General features: G+C 43.2%; 1 protein-coding gene across 5 annotated transcripts in view; it reads right to left on the reverse strand.

Moving 5' to 3' along the window:
• Positions 1-17,910, reverse strand: part of MBOAT1 (membrane bound O-acyltransferase domain containing 1) — a 104,068-nt gene that overhangs the window by 14,004 nt on the left and 72,154 nt on the right. For all 5 annotated transcript variants that reach the window (XM_027040401.2, XM_027040399.2, XM_027040403.2 and 2 more), the window contains exons 5-8: positions 11,000-11,055; positions 8,492-8,546; positions 6,828-7,011; positions 4,498-4,690 (exon numbers count right to left, since the gene is read on the reverse strand). In XM_027040401.2, coding sequence (XP_026896202.2) covers positions 4,498-4,690; positions 6,828-7,011; positions 8,492-8,546; positions 11,000-11,055 — 488 coding nt within the window. The remainder of the gene's footprint in view (positions 1-4,497; positions 4,691-6,827; positions 7,012-8,491; positions 8,547-10,999; positions 11,056-17,910) is intronic.

The following is a 17,910-nucleotide window of genomic DNA, read 5'->3' on the forward strand; positions in this document are numbered from 1 at the left end:
TTCTGTCAGACTATTTTCTTTAAAAAAAGAAACTTCAACACCCCGCCCCCCCCCAAAATAATAGTCCAGATAAAAAATGGGCAGAAGACACAGATATTTCTCCAAAGACAACATCTAGATGGCCAACAGACACATGGAAAGATGCTCAACATCACTCATCAGGGAAATGTAAATCAACACTATAATGAGATATCTATCACCTTATTACTTGTCAGAGCGGTTAAAAAATACAACAAACACCAAGAGTTGGCAAGGATGTGGAGAAAAAGGAATCCTCATAGACTCCTGGTGGGAATGCAAACTGGTGCAGCCACTGTGGAAAACAGTATGGAGGTTCCTTAAAAAGTTTTAAAAAAGGCCTACCCTATGATCCAGTAATTTCACTACTATTTACCCAAAAAATACAAGAATACTGCTTCAATGAGATACAGCATTATTTACCATAGCCAAACTATGGACACAGTCCCAGTATTCATCATTGATGAATAGATAAAGATGTGGTATGTGTGTGTGTATGTATACACACATACACACAATGGAATATGATTTATCCATAAAAATGAAACCTTGCCATTTGTAACAATATGGATAGAACTAGAGAGTATCATGCTAAGTGAAATAAGTCAGAGAAAGACAAGTACCATATGACTTCGCTCATATGTGTTTAAAAAACAAAACAAATGAGCAAAGGGGGGAAAAACACAAACCGAGAAACGTATTCTTAACTCTAGAGAACAAACTGATGGTTACCAGAAGGGAGATGCATAGGGGGATGGGTGAAAAAGGGTCTGGAGATTAAGGACGGCACTTGCTGATGTATGGAAGTGTGGAATCACTATATCACACACCTGAAACCAAATACAACGCTGTATGTTAACTCCACTGAAGTTAAAATAAAAAATAAATCACAGCGCCGTCTTAAGATCTGAGGAGATGTTAGAAAAATCTTTCTTGTAGCTCTACTCATTCTTTTCTATAGGAGTTCAGGGCCAGCTCCGGAGTGACTTCTGAAGGGTTACTCTAAAGAAAAACAGCCCGTTCTATGTTCGTCTCCTTTCCTTTTGGCAGGGCTGATGACTGCTTTACCACCTCCAGGTTGGTCCTCTAGCCGGGTGACTATGTTTGGCTTCACTGGGAAATGATCTGGCTTCTTTTAGAAGGAGGGAAGAGAAGGACTGAGCGCTGATAGGTCATTCTCCCAAGCTGACTGGATGGATACTCAGCCGACAAGGAGAAGAACAACAAAGCAAGGGTGTGCCAGTTAAGAAACGACTGGGTGTGCCAGTTTAAACGTGCGGGAAGACACTGAACGACAAGACAAAGAGAAGAGGGGCAGTTGGGGTCGGTGTCGGAGACTAAAACAAGGGCTGGGACCCGCAAGGCAGCCCCTCACTCAGCTCCTTCCCCCCACTCCGGCCTCATCTAAAACGCAGATTAACAACTTCTTCTCTTTCTGGTTCTCACTACCTTTCCAGGATTGTAGAAAGCTCTCTCTCTACAGGTGTTCTCAGTCAGTGTTCCCGGCGGTGCGAAGACAGTGGCAAGGGTGAGCTCTGGAGGCAGAGCCCCTGGCTTCCTGCCCCCCATCGAGCAACACCCTGAGCATATGGCCTCGGGAGAGTTGTCTGACATCTAGACACCCATTCCCTTGAGAGGAAATTGGATAGAAGAATGGTATCGAATTTAAAGCCATGTGGAAAGACTTAAATGAGATATGAGTGAGCGCACAGCACGGTGCCTTGCCTGTGGGCGCTCAAGAAATGTTAGCTGTTACCACAGCGTCCGTCTTGCCCAGGCTTAGTGATGCTAACATTCTCATCACGCAGGTGGTCAACAATGCCAGACTCCGAATGCTAGAAGGAATTCTGATCCCACAGCCTGAGCGGCTACGAGCCACCCCGCCAAGATAAATGAAGGACCAGAAACAGCGACTCTCGGATGCTACGTCTCTATAGAGGATGGGGACGTACCGGGTCCCCCTAGTGCATTCCGCCTCCTCTTAACCGAAGACTTGTTTTTGTCTCCAAGCGGAGGTGGGTGCTAAATTCACCAGCCCCAAACTGGCTTTACTTGTATTGCCTACTGTATGATCATAGATAAGTTGGATACCCATATTTTGGAGGTCGTGATCCTTGGAACACAGCCTGGGCTGAAGTTGAGTCTCGCTAATTAGTACTAATTAGCAAGGGAAAAACAACCAGGATCGTACATGAAGTCCAAAGAAAACAGCTTTAATTATTTCACTGTAAACAGTAACGAGAAAACGAGGCTAACACAGTGCAGCTCAGCTGAGACCCATCAAGAGGCCAGCTTTAAGGATTAAATTTATAATCACGTATAATTAGTGCATCAATTATATGTAAATGATGTTTTAAGGAGCTGGATAAAACAATTATTTGGTAAAGCAGTTTAAGCATTCCCTGTTACACTCTTCATTGCTTCTTTATTCGTAACACAAAGGTTAATTTCAGACCAGCCCAAGCAATCTAAACTAACAAGGTTCAAATTGAGGCCATACAAATTAATGAAGTGTTTCTACTGAAGCTATCAAAACCAGATAAAGGGAGGAGGGTATAGAAAAGAGCCAAGTCCAAAGAAAAAGCTACCCACGGGAAAGATTACTTCTATACTCCCAGTATCTGGGGCACTCCTGAAAGGGCAGAATGACACCCCATTCCCTAGAACCCCCTCCCCACCCTCAGCCCCACCAGCACAACCCACCTCGTGTTAGACTTTCCCTATGAGGCCACGGACTGGCCTTTCTTTCCTCCTAAAGCAGGAGTTCATTTAGTCCAGAAGCCAGCCCGTAAGCCCTAGGATACAGAATACGGGAGAGGAAAAAGTAGGGAGAGGAGAGAGAAAAGGAAAGTAAGTGAACAAGCAGAAGGCAGAAGAGGGCGTGAAAGAGTATTAGCTCTTCCTCTCTCACTCATTCTCTTACACGCCCACGTGCACACACACACAGACGCACCCGCAGGTTAGAGCAGAGTGAAGACATTAAGTAATTCACGTAGAAAACTAAGCCTGGTACGCCGAGCAGGGTTCACCATAGTATGCGTCACGCCTACCTACAGGAAATTCTCCTTCTCAAGTAATCAAACGACTACAGAAAGAGGAATAGGACTTTTGAAGCCCCAGCCCATATTCCTCGTCCCCTCTGTACTCCTCGCCTGGGGACAGCTCTCTCTGTGTCCTGCCTGGATGGGGTGCACAATTCTGTGCCCACACAACGTAACCATCTTGACCACAGACCAGAGCTCTTGTCCCCGCTTTGCGTTCCCCCGAGCACAGCACCCGGTCCTCGACAAAAACTCCCTGAAGTAACCAAATAGGACAGACACAATTTCCCATGCTGCAAACTTGTTTAAGAGCCTTAAGTCAGATCTTTCTGGCCAAGTATTACATCAATACTGCACCGGACTGAACTTATCCCTGAACATCTCGACCTATGAAAATCATGTAGACCAGGGGCCGGGGAGAGGGAGGAATGAGGAGAATATTACTTTTTCTAACGGGTACAGCATTCCTGTTTGGGGTGACGGAAAACGTCCTGGAGACAGATGGTGGTGATGGTCGCCCAACACCGTGTATTTACTTAATTCCAGTCTATTGGACGCATAGAGATGGTTAAAATGATAAATTCTACATTATGTCTATTTTACCGCAAAAAATAAAAATTCAGTAGCTACCGGCTTTAATTTGGAGATAAAAACTTGGGAGCATGAAATGAGAAAAAAGGAACTCAATTAAGTGCTATGCCTTCACTCACGGAATATGGGCGAAGCACCAGGCACCGAGTTTAATCATCTGTTTCGCTTAATAAACCAAATCACCGCTCCCTGACATCAAGCCCCAGGTCACCCTCAGCTAAGAAGTCAAATTTCCATTCCTGAAAGGGTTCCAAATGTGAACTAGACACAGCTGCCGTGCCTTATCAAAATCCCTTACCACGCCTGGTAAGTAAATAGAAGGACTCACGGCTCACTCCAGCAAAGCTTTAAACTTTTCCAGTCTAAAAGTGTTTGAAAGGAAAGAGAGAAAAATCAAAGTGAGTTGAATTTTCTACCTTAAAAAAAAAAAAATCACTTGAAAAAAATCTTAACCAACAATTAAAGAACCATAACCTCAATCAGGATATGCATCGGTAAATTATTCAAGCATGTATCCCGTATTATGTACAACCCAGAAAAATGGCCCGATGACCAGCTCATTCTGGAATTTTTCCCTAACTTTCCGCCGTACTGAAGGCCAGTTCTGACTGGCGGAGGAAGCTTCCAGATTTGGACATCTGTTAATAGCATTGAGTTTAAACGAGAGGCAGGATTGCTTTTCTCTTATCATGGGTGATTGAGTTTATGGATGGCAGGAAACAGAAGTGCTGTGCGATAAAATACAAAATGATACTGGCTCAGCCACCCCCATGACGCATTGAACTCTGTTTTGATTAGGTGACCCCAAATGCTGTTCTGTCATGCAGGGCCATTCCGTCGAACGTACCTAACGTCCAGGCAAAGTAATACTTGGGCTTCGAGGCTTGCATGACGATATACAAGTAGCACAGTCGAGTCAGAAAGTTCGCTTTATGAACAAACCAGTCATCAACCAGGCAGGTGACAGGGAAGGTCTTCGTGAGTGTCAAAAACAGAAGGAGAGACACCAAGGTTATGTACAACTTGCGGATCACAGCTCCCTGAAAATGTGGAAAAGAATCGGTGTAACCATTCAAGATTCCAGTATGAAGAAAAACAATTTGAGCAAGGGCACATTAAGAACAAAGCTGTTCCAACAGCCGGTTTGGCAATAGGCCCTAGAAGGAGAGGCACGCCTAGGACACAAATTGGATGCTGGGCATATGGGCTACAAGTGAAGAAAGAACATACCTCTGACCCTTGAGGACTGAATGTATCTAAAATGGAAGACCATGATTACCAGCACATTCTGCTAATAAAAGGTAGGCGTCTTATTACCCAAAACATAAGGGAAATAACATTATAGGGTGGCAGTCTTCCATCAAAAAGAACCATTTCGCTTCTCTTCCACTTCTGTCACCAGCAGAGCCGAGGAAATGGGTTTCAGTCACCACAAGGACAGAGGCTTAGGTAGGAAGGATTCTGTGCCAGTTTTCAAGGGCCTGAGCCAGGACGTGAGCAGGTAATGGAAAGCTTTAGGAAGCCTTCCAGCATGGTTTACATGTGGTCTGCTCTGGCCTTGAGATGTGCTAGTGGTTTTTTGGCTTTTTTGACGTTTATTTATTTTTGAGAGACAGCATGAGTGGGGGAGGGGCAGAGAGAGAGGGAGACCCAGAATCCGAAGCGGGCTCCAGGCTCTGGGCTGTCAGCACAGAGCCCGATGCAGGGCTCAAACTCAAAAACCGTGAGATCATGACCTGAGCCGAAGTGGGTTGCTTAACCGACTGAGCCATCCAGGCGCCCCATGATGTGCTAGTGTTTTAAATGCCTCTGGACCAAGTGATTTCTGCTCAGTTTCCCTGACATTCCACGCAATGTCAAATGAACATCAATAGGATTCTGGTTCCCAACTTAAAAAAAAAAAAAACAAAAGGGGGCCACTTTCTCTTTGTAATATGGGGACAGCGGGACCCTCCCTCAGCTTGAGGGTTAGGTGAGTGAGTGTCTGCAAGGCATCCAACGACGCCTGGCTCCCAGTCGAGTGCACGCCACACTTAGCCACGATGATGCCAACACACTGGGGAAGCACCAGCTCGTGAGGGCCACCCTCTCCCACCAATGTGTCTTCAGCCAAAATACCACCTCCCTGCTTCATGCTCTCCATGCACAAACATGCAAGAGGCTCCCTGGAGAGTGGTGTTAAGACTCTCTGAGAATATCCTCTACGAGCACGTGCAACATAGAAGCAGTACTGTGCCAGACCCTGCCAAGAAACACCCACAGGCACCCTGATGTCTCGTGGCCACGGTGACCTCACTGCTATGTTGTTTCGATGCCGCAGCAAGAGAGGAGACAGTGGACAGACCATAAACTGTCAAAGACCCGACAGCACCGAAACTCTCTGAAAACGCATGCTCCAGAAGTCACTTAAATTTTCAAATAATTAACTTTGCCTAGGTTGTAGCATTTACAAAATATTTAACTCCAATCTCCCGGTTTTCTCCTCTTTCCAATGTTCCCTATTCCTTCAGCTAATTACAAACGTCCCTTAAATACAGGCCATGTGATCTGAATAAATGCAGCGTTTTTATAAAGTTCAAGAAGCGATCCTATTGTTGACCACTTTGAAGTGAGCAAAATGCAAATTAAAATGAAAATATTTTTTAAAAAGCCATCTTAAAACTCTCTCGAAGTCAATAAAACCAAGCTTTAAGCGTGCCCACGTAAAACTGGTTTCCCACGTAAGAGGTGGGCTCTGAAATAAAAATCACATTTATTCTGGTTCCCGCCCCTTCCCATCCCCCCTTTCCCGATATTATCTTTGGGCCGGATATGAATTTCTATCCCTAAAGACAAAACACTCATAAATCCGAACGTGTTAACTAGCACAGGGCCGAGCACACTGTAAGCATTAAATATTGGCTGACTGACTAATGGACGAATTGCCTTAATATTTCCAGCCAATGAGCTCCTCTGTGCAACAAACATGTGGTGTTCCAACATGGAAAACTGCTGTCAATAAGTACCAATACCAGTATTTTCAGTGCATAGGGGTGGGGGGGGGGGGGTTATTGGCCACGCTTTTTGGTGAACTGCTTGGCTTTTTAATTAGAACAATTACCAGTGAGAGTCAGCCCTGGAAGCAGAGCTCTATTTTTCTGGAGCTCTGCGTAAACACTCTCGGCACTAAAAACTTACGGTGGGAGAAGGCTCTGGCAGGCTCTGGAAACCTCTCTGCTTCCAGTTCACTTCCAGCAACTTCATGTGCGTATGTCTCCCCTCAATAAAGGCTATGTAATCCTTGAAATTGTTGCAAGGGCCAGCTATGACACTCATGAAGTTGAGAAGATAGCTTAAGTATTGCAAAAAGGAGGGCTTTACCCTGTGAAAATAAACAACAAGTTGAAGTCTTCGGTCTTTGTATTTTTCTTTTAGATCCGCAAGTAGGCCAATCCTAAACACAGGGGTTGTCTTGGTAGATTACCAGACGTGCGGGGGTCTTTCTGGGTTCCGTTTCTCTAAAAATCCACCAAAGCTAGAAACCTGGTTTGAAAGGGCAAGTTAAACTGGGGAGTGGCTCTGGGAAGGCGCAGCGCTCCGTGGCGCCCTCTGCTGGCCGGCTGCGGCTATGGCCATGGAGGGTGAGGTCCAGGGTAAAGGAGGCTCTGAGGCTGGGAAATGCGCTTTCTCATCACCCTTGGTCGCCTAACAAGAGAAAAAGGAAGGTAATAAACATAAGGCAGGGTGGGAACCTGACCTAATGTTAGCTGCTCGAGATGCACTGAAATGGGAAAACTCCCTCCCGACTGCCAAAATAAATACAAAACCAATGATGGGTGGAACCAGTTTCCACTAGAAGAGGACACACAAAACCACCCCTGTGCAGCCTCTTGTCTGCTCTGGCATCCAGGCACGAGGTCCTGAACAACAGACAGAAGTAGCGGCAGGAAACAATTCTGTAGAGACCAGTTCTGGGTAGTGTTTTAATGGCATTTAAAAGGGCAGGATGGTATTGTGGGGACAAGGCTCCCTAAAATGCCCCTGGTAACCCGTCACTGGAATATACCCTACAGCACTTACGCCCTCATAACACTGACCAAAGAGTTGGATTCATTAGTCTCTTGCAGTGGGTCTCCACTTCTTCCAAGTCCCGATCCCTTCGTGTGAAAATGGGGCACTCCGTCTCCCGACCACCCAGGACCCTCTCTTCCTTATCCTGCCTCCTACAAGTCTCTGGCAGGAACCCTCCACCACTATGGCTGCACCACCTTCCCCGATGTGCTACGCCACGGGCTCTTTCCACTCCCCATCAATGCTACTCTCCTCCGTTAGTCTCCCTTCCTCTCCAACACCCACACCAGCCACAATCTGTCTTCAGCCTGCTTCCTGCCACCTGCCTCCCATCCCCCGGCCCCCAGTCCTCTGTCCAGCCCTTTGAGTCCGTTTCGTACCAGCATTTAATCCTGCTGACGGGCACCGACAACTCTTTCTTGAGGACCCTCTGACACAGGCCCCATAACAATAACTCGGTAATAACGGACATAACAACCTCCGTGAAGGAGAATCTTGCAAAACAAACAAAACTACAGATCCGTTTACTCTCCGGCCCAGCAACCCCGCTTCCGGGAATCTGTCCCACCATTATACCCAAACTTGTTTAAAATGACCAAGGAACAGGGTCATGCATCACTGACTTGTAAAAGCCACAGACTGACAGACAACCCCAAGTATCCATCAACAGCAGATGCATTAAACAGACAGTATTACCTCCATATAATGCAGTGAATATGCAGATACTGAAAAGAGGGGGATTTCTGGACACTGATACACCAAGGCCTAGAGAACATACTGTGAAAACTTACTTCACAGCAAGTCGATGTTGCTCAGCAGAGAGGTCTTCAGCTCTTCGACCTAATCCTATAAAAAAGAAAAAAGTTAGAAAGAAGATGTGTGAAGCAGATAACTCATTCTAAAAGAGGCTTACAAAATTCATTTGAGGAAAGTGATTTATCTCATATTTCATTAATTTTGCTTCAGAAATCATAAAAGGGTCCTCCTTTTCCTTTTTTTTTTTTAATGTCCCGGATTCAAGAGCTACCCACAAATATGTGTGTGAGGAGGAAAGTCTCTATATGTTCTTGTGAAGAGGGGAGGATTCAGGGACTGTTACTGAATCTGCACAGTCTGTCATGGATCCCAGAGAAGCCCCCACATCTCCTCCACTCCTTGCCAAAGTGCCTCTGGTTTCACTGCTACATGAGAGAGAGAAGCCGGCCTTTGCTGCCCACACCAGCTTAAGTACCTCCCTGAGTGCACTGGGTGCAGACACCCAGTATCGGCTGAGAACACAGGTGTGGAATGGGGAAAGGAACAGGGGACTTTCCTCTTCCAAAAAACAGGAAATGGAAGCCTGAATGCGGGGAAAACACACAAGAATTATCAGGTGATTATTCTTTTAAAATTCATACAGGGGCGCCTGGGTGAGTCAAGTCGGTTAAGCATCCAACTTCGGCTCAGGTCACGGTCTCACGGTTCATGGGTTCGAGCCCCGCATCGGGCTCTGTGCTGACAGCTCAGAGCCTGGAGCCTGCTTTAGATTCTGTGCCTCCCTTTCTCTTTGCCCTTCCCCTGCTCGTGTTCTGTCTCTGTCTCTCTCAAAAATAAATAAACATTACGAAGAATTTTTAATAAAACAAAATTCACCCATGCCAGAAAATCACCTTAGTGCTTCTCATAAAATTTAGATGTTAACTTATACTCAAACTGAAGTGTCATAAGTTGACTTTAAAACTGTATATTCAGCTAAGACTGATTATGATCACCGATCACAGAGGCACTTCAGAAACATGTCTAAAGGCAGGCAGAGTGTTTCTGAATTTTACTTGTTCCTCCCACGCAAAAGAAAAAAAGAAACGGCAAACAAACATCTTGCTGCATATAAGGGTTGTTCCAGAAAATCAGGTATACTGAGAATGGTTTAAACAGTAAATGTAGGCAAAAAGCCTATTAAAAAAAAAAAAAGGCAGTGTTTAAAAAAAAAAAAATCACACTTTCTTCTAAGATCTCAACAATACATCTCTGGCAATCCTAGAAATTAAATTGATTTTAGTTATTGGTTTATGGTGCTAATATTAGTCTATAACCACTACCAAGTAGACTTTTAGGTACAAAAACATTCAGCAACTCACCCCCGTTTGCCCAGGACTTACCCAGTTTGGGTCCTAAAAGTCTCATGTCCTGGGAAAGCACTCAGTCCTGGGCAAACCAGGACAGATGGTCTCCCTAGAAAGACCCCATCCTTGGTATGAAATTACCCAGTTCTCTACACAGTGATTAAATTGCCAAGTATGAACTCGGAATACCCAGGGTCAAAATGAAATTAAATCGGTTCCCAAGCTTTAAAGAAAAATAAGACTAACTGACAGAGATTGTAAATCTACTCAACCTGTTGGCACATAAAGAAGCTTCAACCGTCCGAAAGCGTTTGCCAGAGCAGTACAAATCTGTAGAATATACTTTTACTAATTGTACCTGACACCTCTTAAGCCCATATTAAAATCTTCCACCCGGCTGAAAGTGCTGTACTCATCCCCTGGAACCAGGTTTTAATCATGTAAATCACACTTTCTTGGCCATTTGCAGGAAGGGCATGAGCAAAGAAAATGTTCAGTTTTATACAAACAGAAGGTTCTTCCTTCTTCTAGGACAAGGGTCACGCTAATCTCATTAGATAATTTTCCAAGCTAAGCAAAAACAAAAACACTAAGCTAACAAAACAAATCCAGCATGAAAAACGATTAGCCAAGGGCACCTGGGTGGCTCAGTTGGTTGAGCGTCCAACTTTGGTTCAGCTCATGATCTTACGGGTTTGTGAGTTCGAGCTCTGCATCGGGCTCTGTGCTGATGGCTCAGAACCTGGAGCCTGTTTCGGGTTCTGTGTCTCCCCCTCTCTCTGCCCACCCCCCCCCCCGACCACTCGCTCTCGCTCTCTCTCTCTCAAAAAGTAAATAAACATTTTAAAAAAAAGATTAATCAGCCAATACTATTTTTTATTACCTTATGAGCACCTCAGATTAAACCAAAGAAAAAATCAACAGATTTAGAAATGAAGGGCAGAGCGCACCGTACATTTAAAATGTGGTATAAACAAACAAACAAAAAAAAACCCTTCTCGGTATAAAGACTTCAGCAAATGTAGACGGCAGATTCAGCAGGAAAAGTGGTAGATAATAGCCGAGAAAGTAAAAAGCTTTGATTAAAGAAGCTTGCAAATTTCTGACAAGTTATAATAAGACCTGGACTGTGGATATAGTCTAAACGAAGGTCTCTGTCAGGCTCACTCTCAGAACCAAAAGGAGAGTTCTTCTCACCATCATGAACTTGGAATGCCAAGGTCGTGATCTTCTGTGTGACAATCATCAGAGGCCTAAAAGGAAGACAGAAGATAATCCATTGGCAGAAGGGCCACTAGAAGAAACTTTCATTCTATTTCCCTGACTGGTAGTGTTTTATCCCGAAGGTTATTCAATAAAATACGAACACACTGGATTTGAAGAACACATTCTTATTTCCTTTCCAAATCACTTTAAGTAAGTAGATACAACAACACGGAACGAGATCACACCAGGAAGCCTCTCTTGCACTGTTACTCAAAGCCTAGAATTCCAGTACCGGCACCGACTACGTTGTCTGGAACTCGTTAAAAATGCAGCCTCGTACACTTCGTTCCAGAACCAGAGAATGGAAACCTGCATCTTACCAACATCTCCAGGGAACTCAGATGCACAGTAACATATGAGCAGCATCAGTTTGGGGGATACCTAAATCCAGTGCCCTGCTTCCGCCTGGATGAGGTACATATTCTGGCTTCTTCATTCTAGTATCTTCTGCCATGTGTTGTTCTAGTAAAGGTAATTCTTGCACGTACTTTTTCCGTAGTAAAAGATTCATTTGTAAAACGCAGCCACCTGTCCATAAACCGTTTAGTGACCAAAAACAACACCAATCCTAACCTGAAAAAAGACCTCAAATAAAAACTTGCCTAAGAAGTGGCATCATGTCAACAAGGATGCCAAGATAATTCAATAGAGGCAAGAACAATCTTCTTAAATAGTGATGGCACAACTAGTCACATAAAAAAAGATACAAAAGTAATTAAAACTGCATCGAATACCTAAATGCAGGCTAAAACCATAAATCTCTTAGAAGGAAACACAGGCATAAATCTTTATGACCTTAGATTGGGTGACGGTTTCTTTTTTTTTAATAATTTTTTGAGACAGAGAGAGAGAGAAAGAGAGAGAGAGAGACAGAGCGTGAGCAGGGGACGGGCAGAGAGAGAGGGAGACAGAATCCAAAACGGTTGCCAGGCTCCAGCTGTCAGCACAGAGCCTGGCGCGAGGCTCAAACTCATGAACCAGGAAATCATGACCTGAGCCAAAGTCAGATGCTTAACCGACTGGGCCACCCAGGTGCCCCTTGGTGATGGTTTCTTAAATGCAACGCCAATAACCTGTAACTTCACAGGTAACAAAAGAAAATTATAGATTAAATGGGTATCATTAAAACTTAAAATCCTGTGCTTCAAATGACACACACCATCAAGAAAGTGAGAAGATAGTTCACAGAATGTGCTGAATACATGCGTAAATCACACATCTGATAAGGGACTTGGCACTAGAATATATAAAGAACTCTTACAACTCAATAAGAATAAGACAGTAATATAATTTAAAAATGGCCAAAGGATCTGCATGGACATTTCTCTAGAAAGGATATACAAATAGTAAGAAGTTGCTCTGGCCGAGGTATAAGCAGATGAAAAGATGCTCAACAATAATCAGCCATCAAAGAAATGCAAATCACATCATGTGCCCCTTCTCAACCACCAGGATGACTAGAATCAAAAAGACAGATAACAAGTATTGGCCAGGAGCTGGAGAACCCTCATACACTGCCAGTGGGAATATTAAATGGTACCTGCTACTTTATTTTTTATTTTTAATGTTTATTTATTTTTGAGACAGAGACAGAGTGTGAGCAGGGGAGGGGCCGAGTGAGAGGGAGACAGACTCTGAAGCAGGCTCCAGGCTCTGAGCTGTCAGCACAGAGCCCGATGCGGGGCTCGAACTCACAAACCATGAGATCATGACCTGAACCAAGGTCAGACGCTTAACTGACTGAGCCACCCAGGCGCCCTGGTATAAGCTACTTGAGAGAGTCTGGCAGTTTCTCAAAAGGTTAAACATAGAATCACCATATAACCAAGCAATCCCACTCCTAGGAACATACCCATGAAAAATAAAAATACACTTACACAAAAACTTGGGCACACATGTTCAGAGCAACATCATTCATAATAGCCCAAAGACAAATAACCTAAATGTCCACCAACTGATGAATGAGTAAATGAAATGTTGTATGTCTACACAATAGAGTATTATTCAGCAATAAAAACAGTGAAGTCCTGACACATGCTATAATACAAATGGTCCTTAAAAACATTATGCTAAATGAAAGAAGCCAGACACAAAAGTCATATATTGCACAGTTCCACTGACATGAAATACCTAGGACAGGCAAACCCATAGAGAAAGGAAATGTTGCCCAAGGCTGGGGCAGTTGGGAGGAAATGAGGACTGAGGGCTAATGCATACCGGTTTCTCTGGGAGGGTGATGAAAATGTCATATAATTAATTATGGTAATGGTTGCACTCTGTAAATCCACTCTGTGAATACATTCAAAACCACTCAATTGTATTCTTCAAATGTTTTTTTTTTTAATCTTTAATTTTCTAAAGTTTATTTATTTATTTTGGAGAAGGTGTGCATGGGAGGGGCAGAGAGAGAGAGAGAGGCAGAAAGAGAGAATCCCAAGCAGGCTCCACACTGTCAGCGCTGGGCTCAGACTCAAATGGTGAGATCATGACCTGAGCTGAAATCAAGAGTCGGACGCTTAACTGACCGAGCCAGGCAGGCATCCCTGAATCGTACTCTTGAAATGAGTGAACTGTAGGATATGTGAATTAGATCTCACCAAGAGGAAGTGGAGTTAGAATCCTCCCACATACTCACTCTTCTATGCATGTAAGGAGGAGTGCCATATGCTCTTGCTCAGAAGCCTTCCTGTCTCAACATTTTTCATTGATCCATTTATTTAAACTTATGAGTAGATGAGATGCCAAATTCAGAATGCCCAAGTTATGAGATTTGAGAGTCAAATCCGTAAAGTTACTGACTTAAAAGATGAAACTCAAATACCATCCATGTTGTATTTCAGTCAAAACCTAAAATAGTCCAAGACATGTCGATGATGATTGGAACTCATGCTTACTTTTTGCAAAAATGCAAAACGCGGCACACACGAGCAACTACAAGTACAGGAAGGACGCAAAAAGGCTCCTTGATGCAGCCAACGAACTTCCGCAGAACAACGAGGCCTTAAAACTGGAGTTGTACTCAGATTTTCCACCGCTGAGGAGTGCGCCTTGTGCTGGGGTTTGCACGCACTCACCAGTAGCAGGCGCTGCACTTGCATCCATGGGAACCATCTGGTCAATCTGAAATCAAGGTTTGAGTCCAGCGTGGTGGAGGCAGGGCCATTTCTCTTTTGTCCGATAACATTTTTCATGATTAAGAAATAAAAAAGATAAACAGGCCAACTTCTGGGGAAGATGCTAAAATACGAGGATCCTAAGCTTACCTCATCCCATGGATACAGCCAGACAACGGCCACATCAGTGTAGAGAACCCAAACAAGGACCTGAAGACTGACAGAACAGGGTCACCACAGCTAAACGGAGAGAAGAGGCCACACTGAAAAGAGTAGGAAGTGTGCAAACATGGCTGGGAACCAAACTGACCCATGAGACTGTCTGTGGGAAGGAGGGTCACTGCAAGCATGGAGAAGAGCGGACCCCACACCAGACACCGGGAAAATAAATCCCCCTCACATTTTGCTTTGAAAACCACAGTGGCTTAACGCCAGCAGTCCTTAAAACCAGCGGCACGTAACACCTAGAACCTTAAAAACTGGCAGGCTCAGCTCTGGGACAGCTGGAGCTTGATAGGAAATGGAGTCCTGGACCCTAAAGAGACAGCATAACAAACAGGCCTGCTGAGATACAGCACAGAAGCAGCAATTTGAAAAATACCTGGGGTATACTGTGGTATACAGGAAGGAGATTTACTAATCTCAGAGCGTGTGCTTGAGAGGCAGGGATCTTTAGGAGTCTTCTCCAGACACAAAACAGCTGGTGGGCGCCATTTCTCTCCCCTACATCCCTGCCTAAATAGGACACCTGTGGGAACCAGCTCAAATACTCTCCAATTAGCTTGATAATACCGCACAACCCCCACTCTCCTGCCCCATGTAATCTGCCCTTGGCAGGAGTCCATCCAAAGCAGCACCACAAGCTGGCATTGTGCAAGCAACTGCCACAGGGGCCAGCGCCACTCCAAGTGACTCCTGCCTTGGGGAGGCAGGTAGAAGAAGATAACCACACACACCAGTTAGACTCTGGCCCCAGCAGCGGGCTGGGGCAGACATCGGGTCTGACTGCAGACCCCACACACCAACTAGAGCCTGTCAGGGGACAAAACAGGAAGAACACCCTGCAGTTCAGTGTGACCACAGCTCTGAAAAATTCTTGGTCTGACCCGACTCAAGCCCTTGGTCTGGCCCATTAGACACATAGGGACCAAATCCTGCCCACAACGGGCAAAGAGAGCCATTGCAGACAACTGGTCTGAAGGCAAATGCAGCTCAGTCACAACAATAGGGTGCACTCAACACACAGAGGAAGCAAAACCATAAAGCACCAGGTTCTGGTGAACATGGAACATTGCACTGTAGGGCACTAAGGGACCCCTTCTTCATAATGCCACTGCTTTCAACAGCAAGAGACACTGCTGACTTTCCTAACACAAAGAAACAGACACAGAGAGTTAGACAAAATGAGACAGAGGACTATGTTCCAAATGAAAGAACAGGACAAAAATCACAGCAAGAGAGCCAAATGAAACAGAGATAAGTAATATGCCTGAGAGATAACTTAAGGTAATGTTCATAAAGATACTCATGGGACTGGAGAAAAGAGTGGAGGATCTCAGTGATATGTTCAACAAAGAGAAAACATAAAAATGAGCCAATCAGAGATAAAGAACTCAGTAACTAAAATTTATACAGGAAGGAATAAATAGTAGACTAGACTAGAGAAAGCAGAAGAATGGGTCAGTGAACTGGAGGACAGAGTAATGGAAGCAATCAAGCTGAACAGGAGAGAGAAAAAAGAATAATAAAAAATAAGAATAGACTAAGGGAACTCAGTGACAGCATAAAACATAAAAACACTCACATTATAGGGGTCCCGGAAGGAGAAGAAAGAGAAGAGGGGGAAGAAAATTTATGTCAAGAAATACTAGGTGAAAACTTTCCTAATCTGGGAAAGGAAACAGAACTCCAAATCCAGGAGGCCAGAGAGCACCACCCAAAAATCAACCCAAGGAGGTCCACACCAAGACATTAAAAATTAAAATGGCAAAACATAGTGGTAAAGAGAAACATTTTACAACAGCAAAAGAAAATTATTACATACACAGAAACCCCACAAGGCTATCAACAGATTTTTCAGCAGAAACTTTGCAGGCCAGAAGGGAGTAGTACAATATATTCAAATGCTGCAAGGAAAAAATCTGCGGTTAAAAATACTCCATCCAGCAAGGTTATCATTCATAATAGAAGGAGAGATAAATAATTCCACAGATAACATCAATAAAATTGATAAACCATTAGCCAGACTCATCAAAAAAGAAAGAGAATTCAAATAAACAAAATAAGAATTGAATGAGAAGAAATAACAACCAACACCACAGAAATACAAAGGACTATAACAGAATATTATGAAAAATCATATGTCAACAAAATGGACAACTTAGAAGAAATGGATAAATTACTAGAAACATACAACCTCCCAAAAGTGAATCAGGAAGAAATAGGAATTTTGAACAGACCAACTACCAACAATAAAATTGAATCTCAAGTCCAGGACCAGACAGCTTCATAGGTTAATTCCACCAAAGATTTAAAGAAGAGTTAATACCTATTATTCTCAAATAATCCAAAAAACTACAAGAGGAAAGAAAACTTCCAAATTTCTTCTATGAGGCCTGCACTACCTTGATACCAAAATCAGATAAAGTCACTACAAACAAAGAAAAAAAAAAAAGACACTACAAAAAAAAAAAAAAAGAGAACTACAGGCCAATATCTCTGATAAACATAGATGCAGAAAGCCTCAACAAAATATTAGCAAACTACATCCAACAACATGTTAAAAAAATCATTTACCACAATCAAGTGGCATTTATTCCCAGAATGCAAGGGTAGTTCAATACTCACAAATCCACAGATCACTAAGAGGATAAAAATCATGTGATCATTTCAAGATGCAGAAAAAACATTTCACAGAGTACTATATCCATTCATGATAAAAACTCTTAAACAAAGTAGGCTAAGAGGGAACGTACCTCAACATAATAAAGGCCATATATAAAAAACCCACAACTAACATCATATTCAATGGTGAAAAACCGAGTTTTCCCCCTAAGATCAGGAACAAGAGATGGATGTCCACAAAAGTATCCTACCACTTTTATTCAACATAATACAGAAGGTCCCAGCCACAGCAATCAGACAAAAAAAAAAAAAAAAAAAAAAAAAAGAATAAAAGGCATATAAACCGGTAATGAAGATGTAAAACTTCCACTATTTGCATATGACATGATACCATATATAGAAAACTTGAAAGGGTCTACCAAAAAACTATTTGAACTGATAAGGAAATTCAGGAAGATCGCAGGATCCAAAATCAATGTACAGAAATCCGTTGCATTTCTATACACTAATAATGAAGTAGCAGAAAGAAAATTTAAAAATACAATCCCATTTACAACTGCACCAAAAATAACAGAATACCTAGGAAAAAATTAACCAAGGAGGTGAAAGACCTGTGCTTTGTAAACTATAAAATATTAATGAAAGAAATTGAAGACAAGAGAAACACATGGAAAAATATTCCATGCTCACAGATTGGAAAAACAAATATTGGTAAAATGTCTATACTATCCAAAGCAATCCAGAGATTTACTGTACTCCCTATCAAAATACCAACATTTTTCACAGAACTAGAATAAAGAACCCTAAAATTTGTATGGAACCACAAAAGGACCTAAATTTCAAAAAGAAATCTTGAAAAAAGAAAAAGCTGGATGTATCACTATT

The sequence above is a fragment of the Acinonyx jubatus genome, chromosome B2, assembly GCF_027475565.1.
Source record: "Acinonyx jubatus isolate Ajub_Pintada_27869175 chromosome B2, VMU_Ajub_asm_v1.0, whole genome shotgun sequence".
Classification (NCBI taxonomy): Eukaryota; Metazoa; Chordata; class Mammalia; order Carnivora; family Felidae; genus Acinonyx; species Acinonyx jubatus.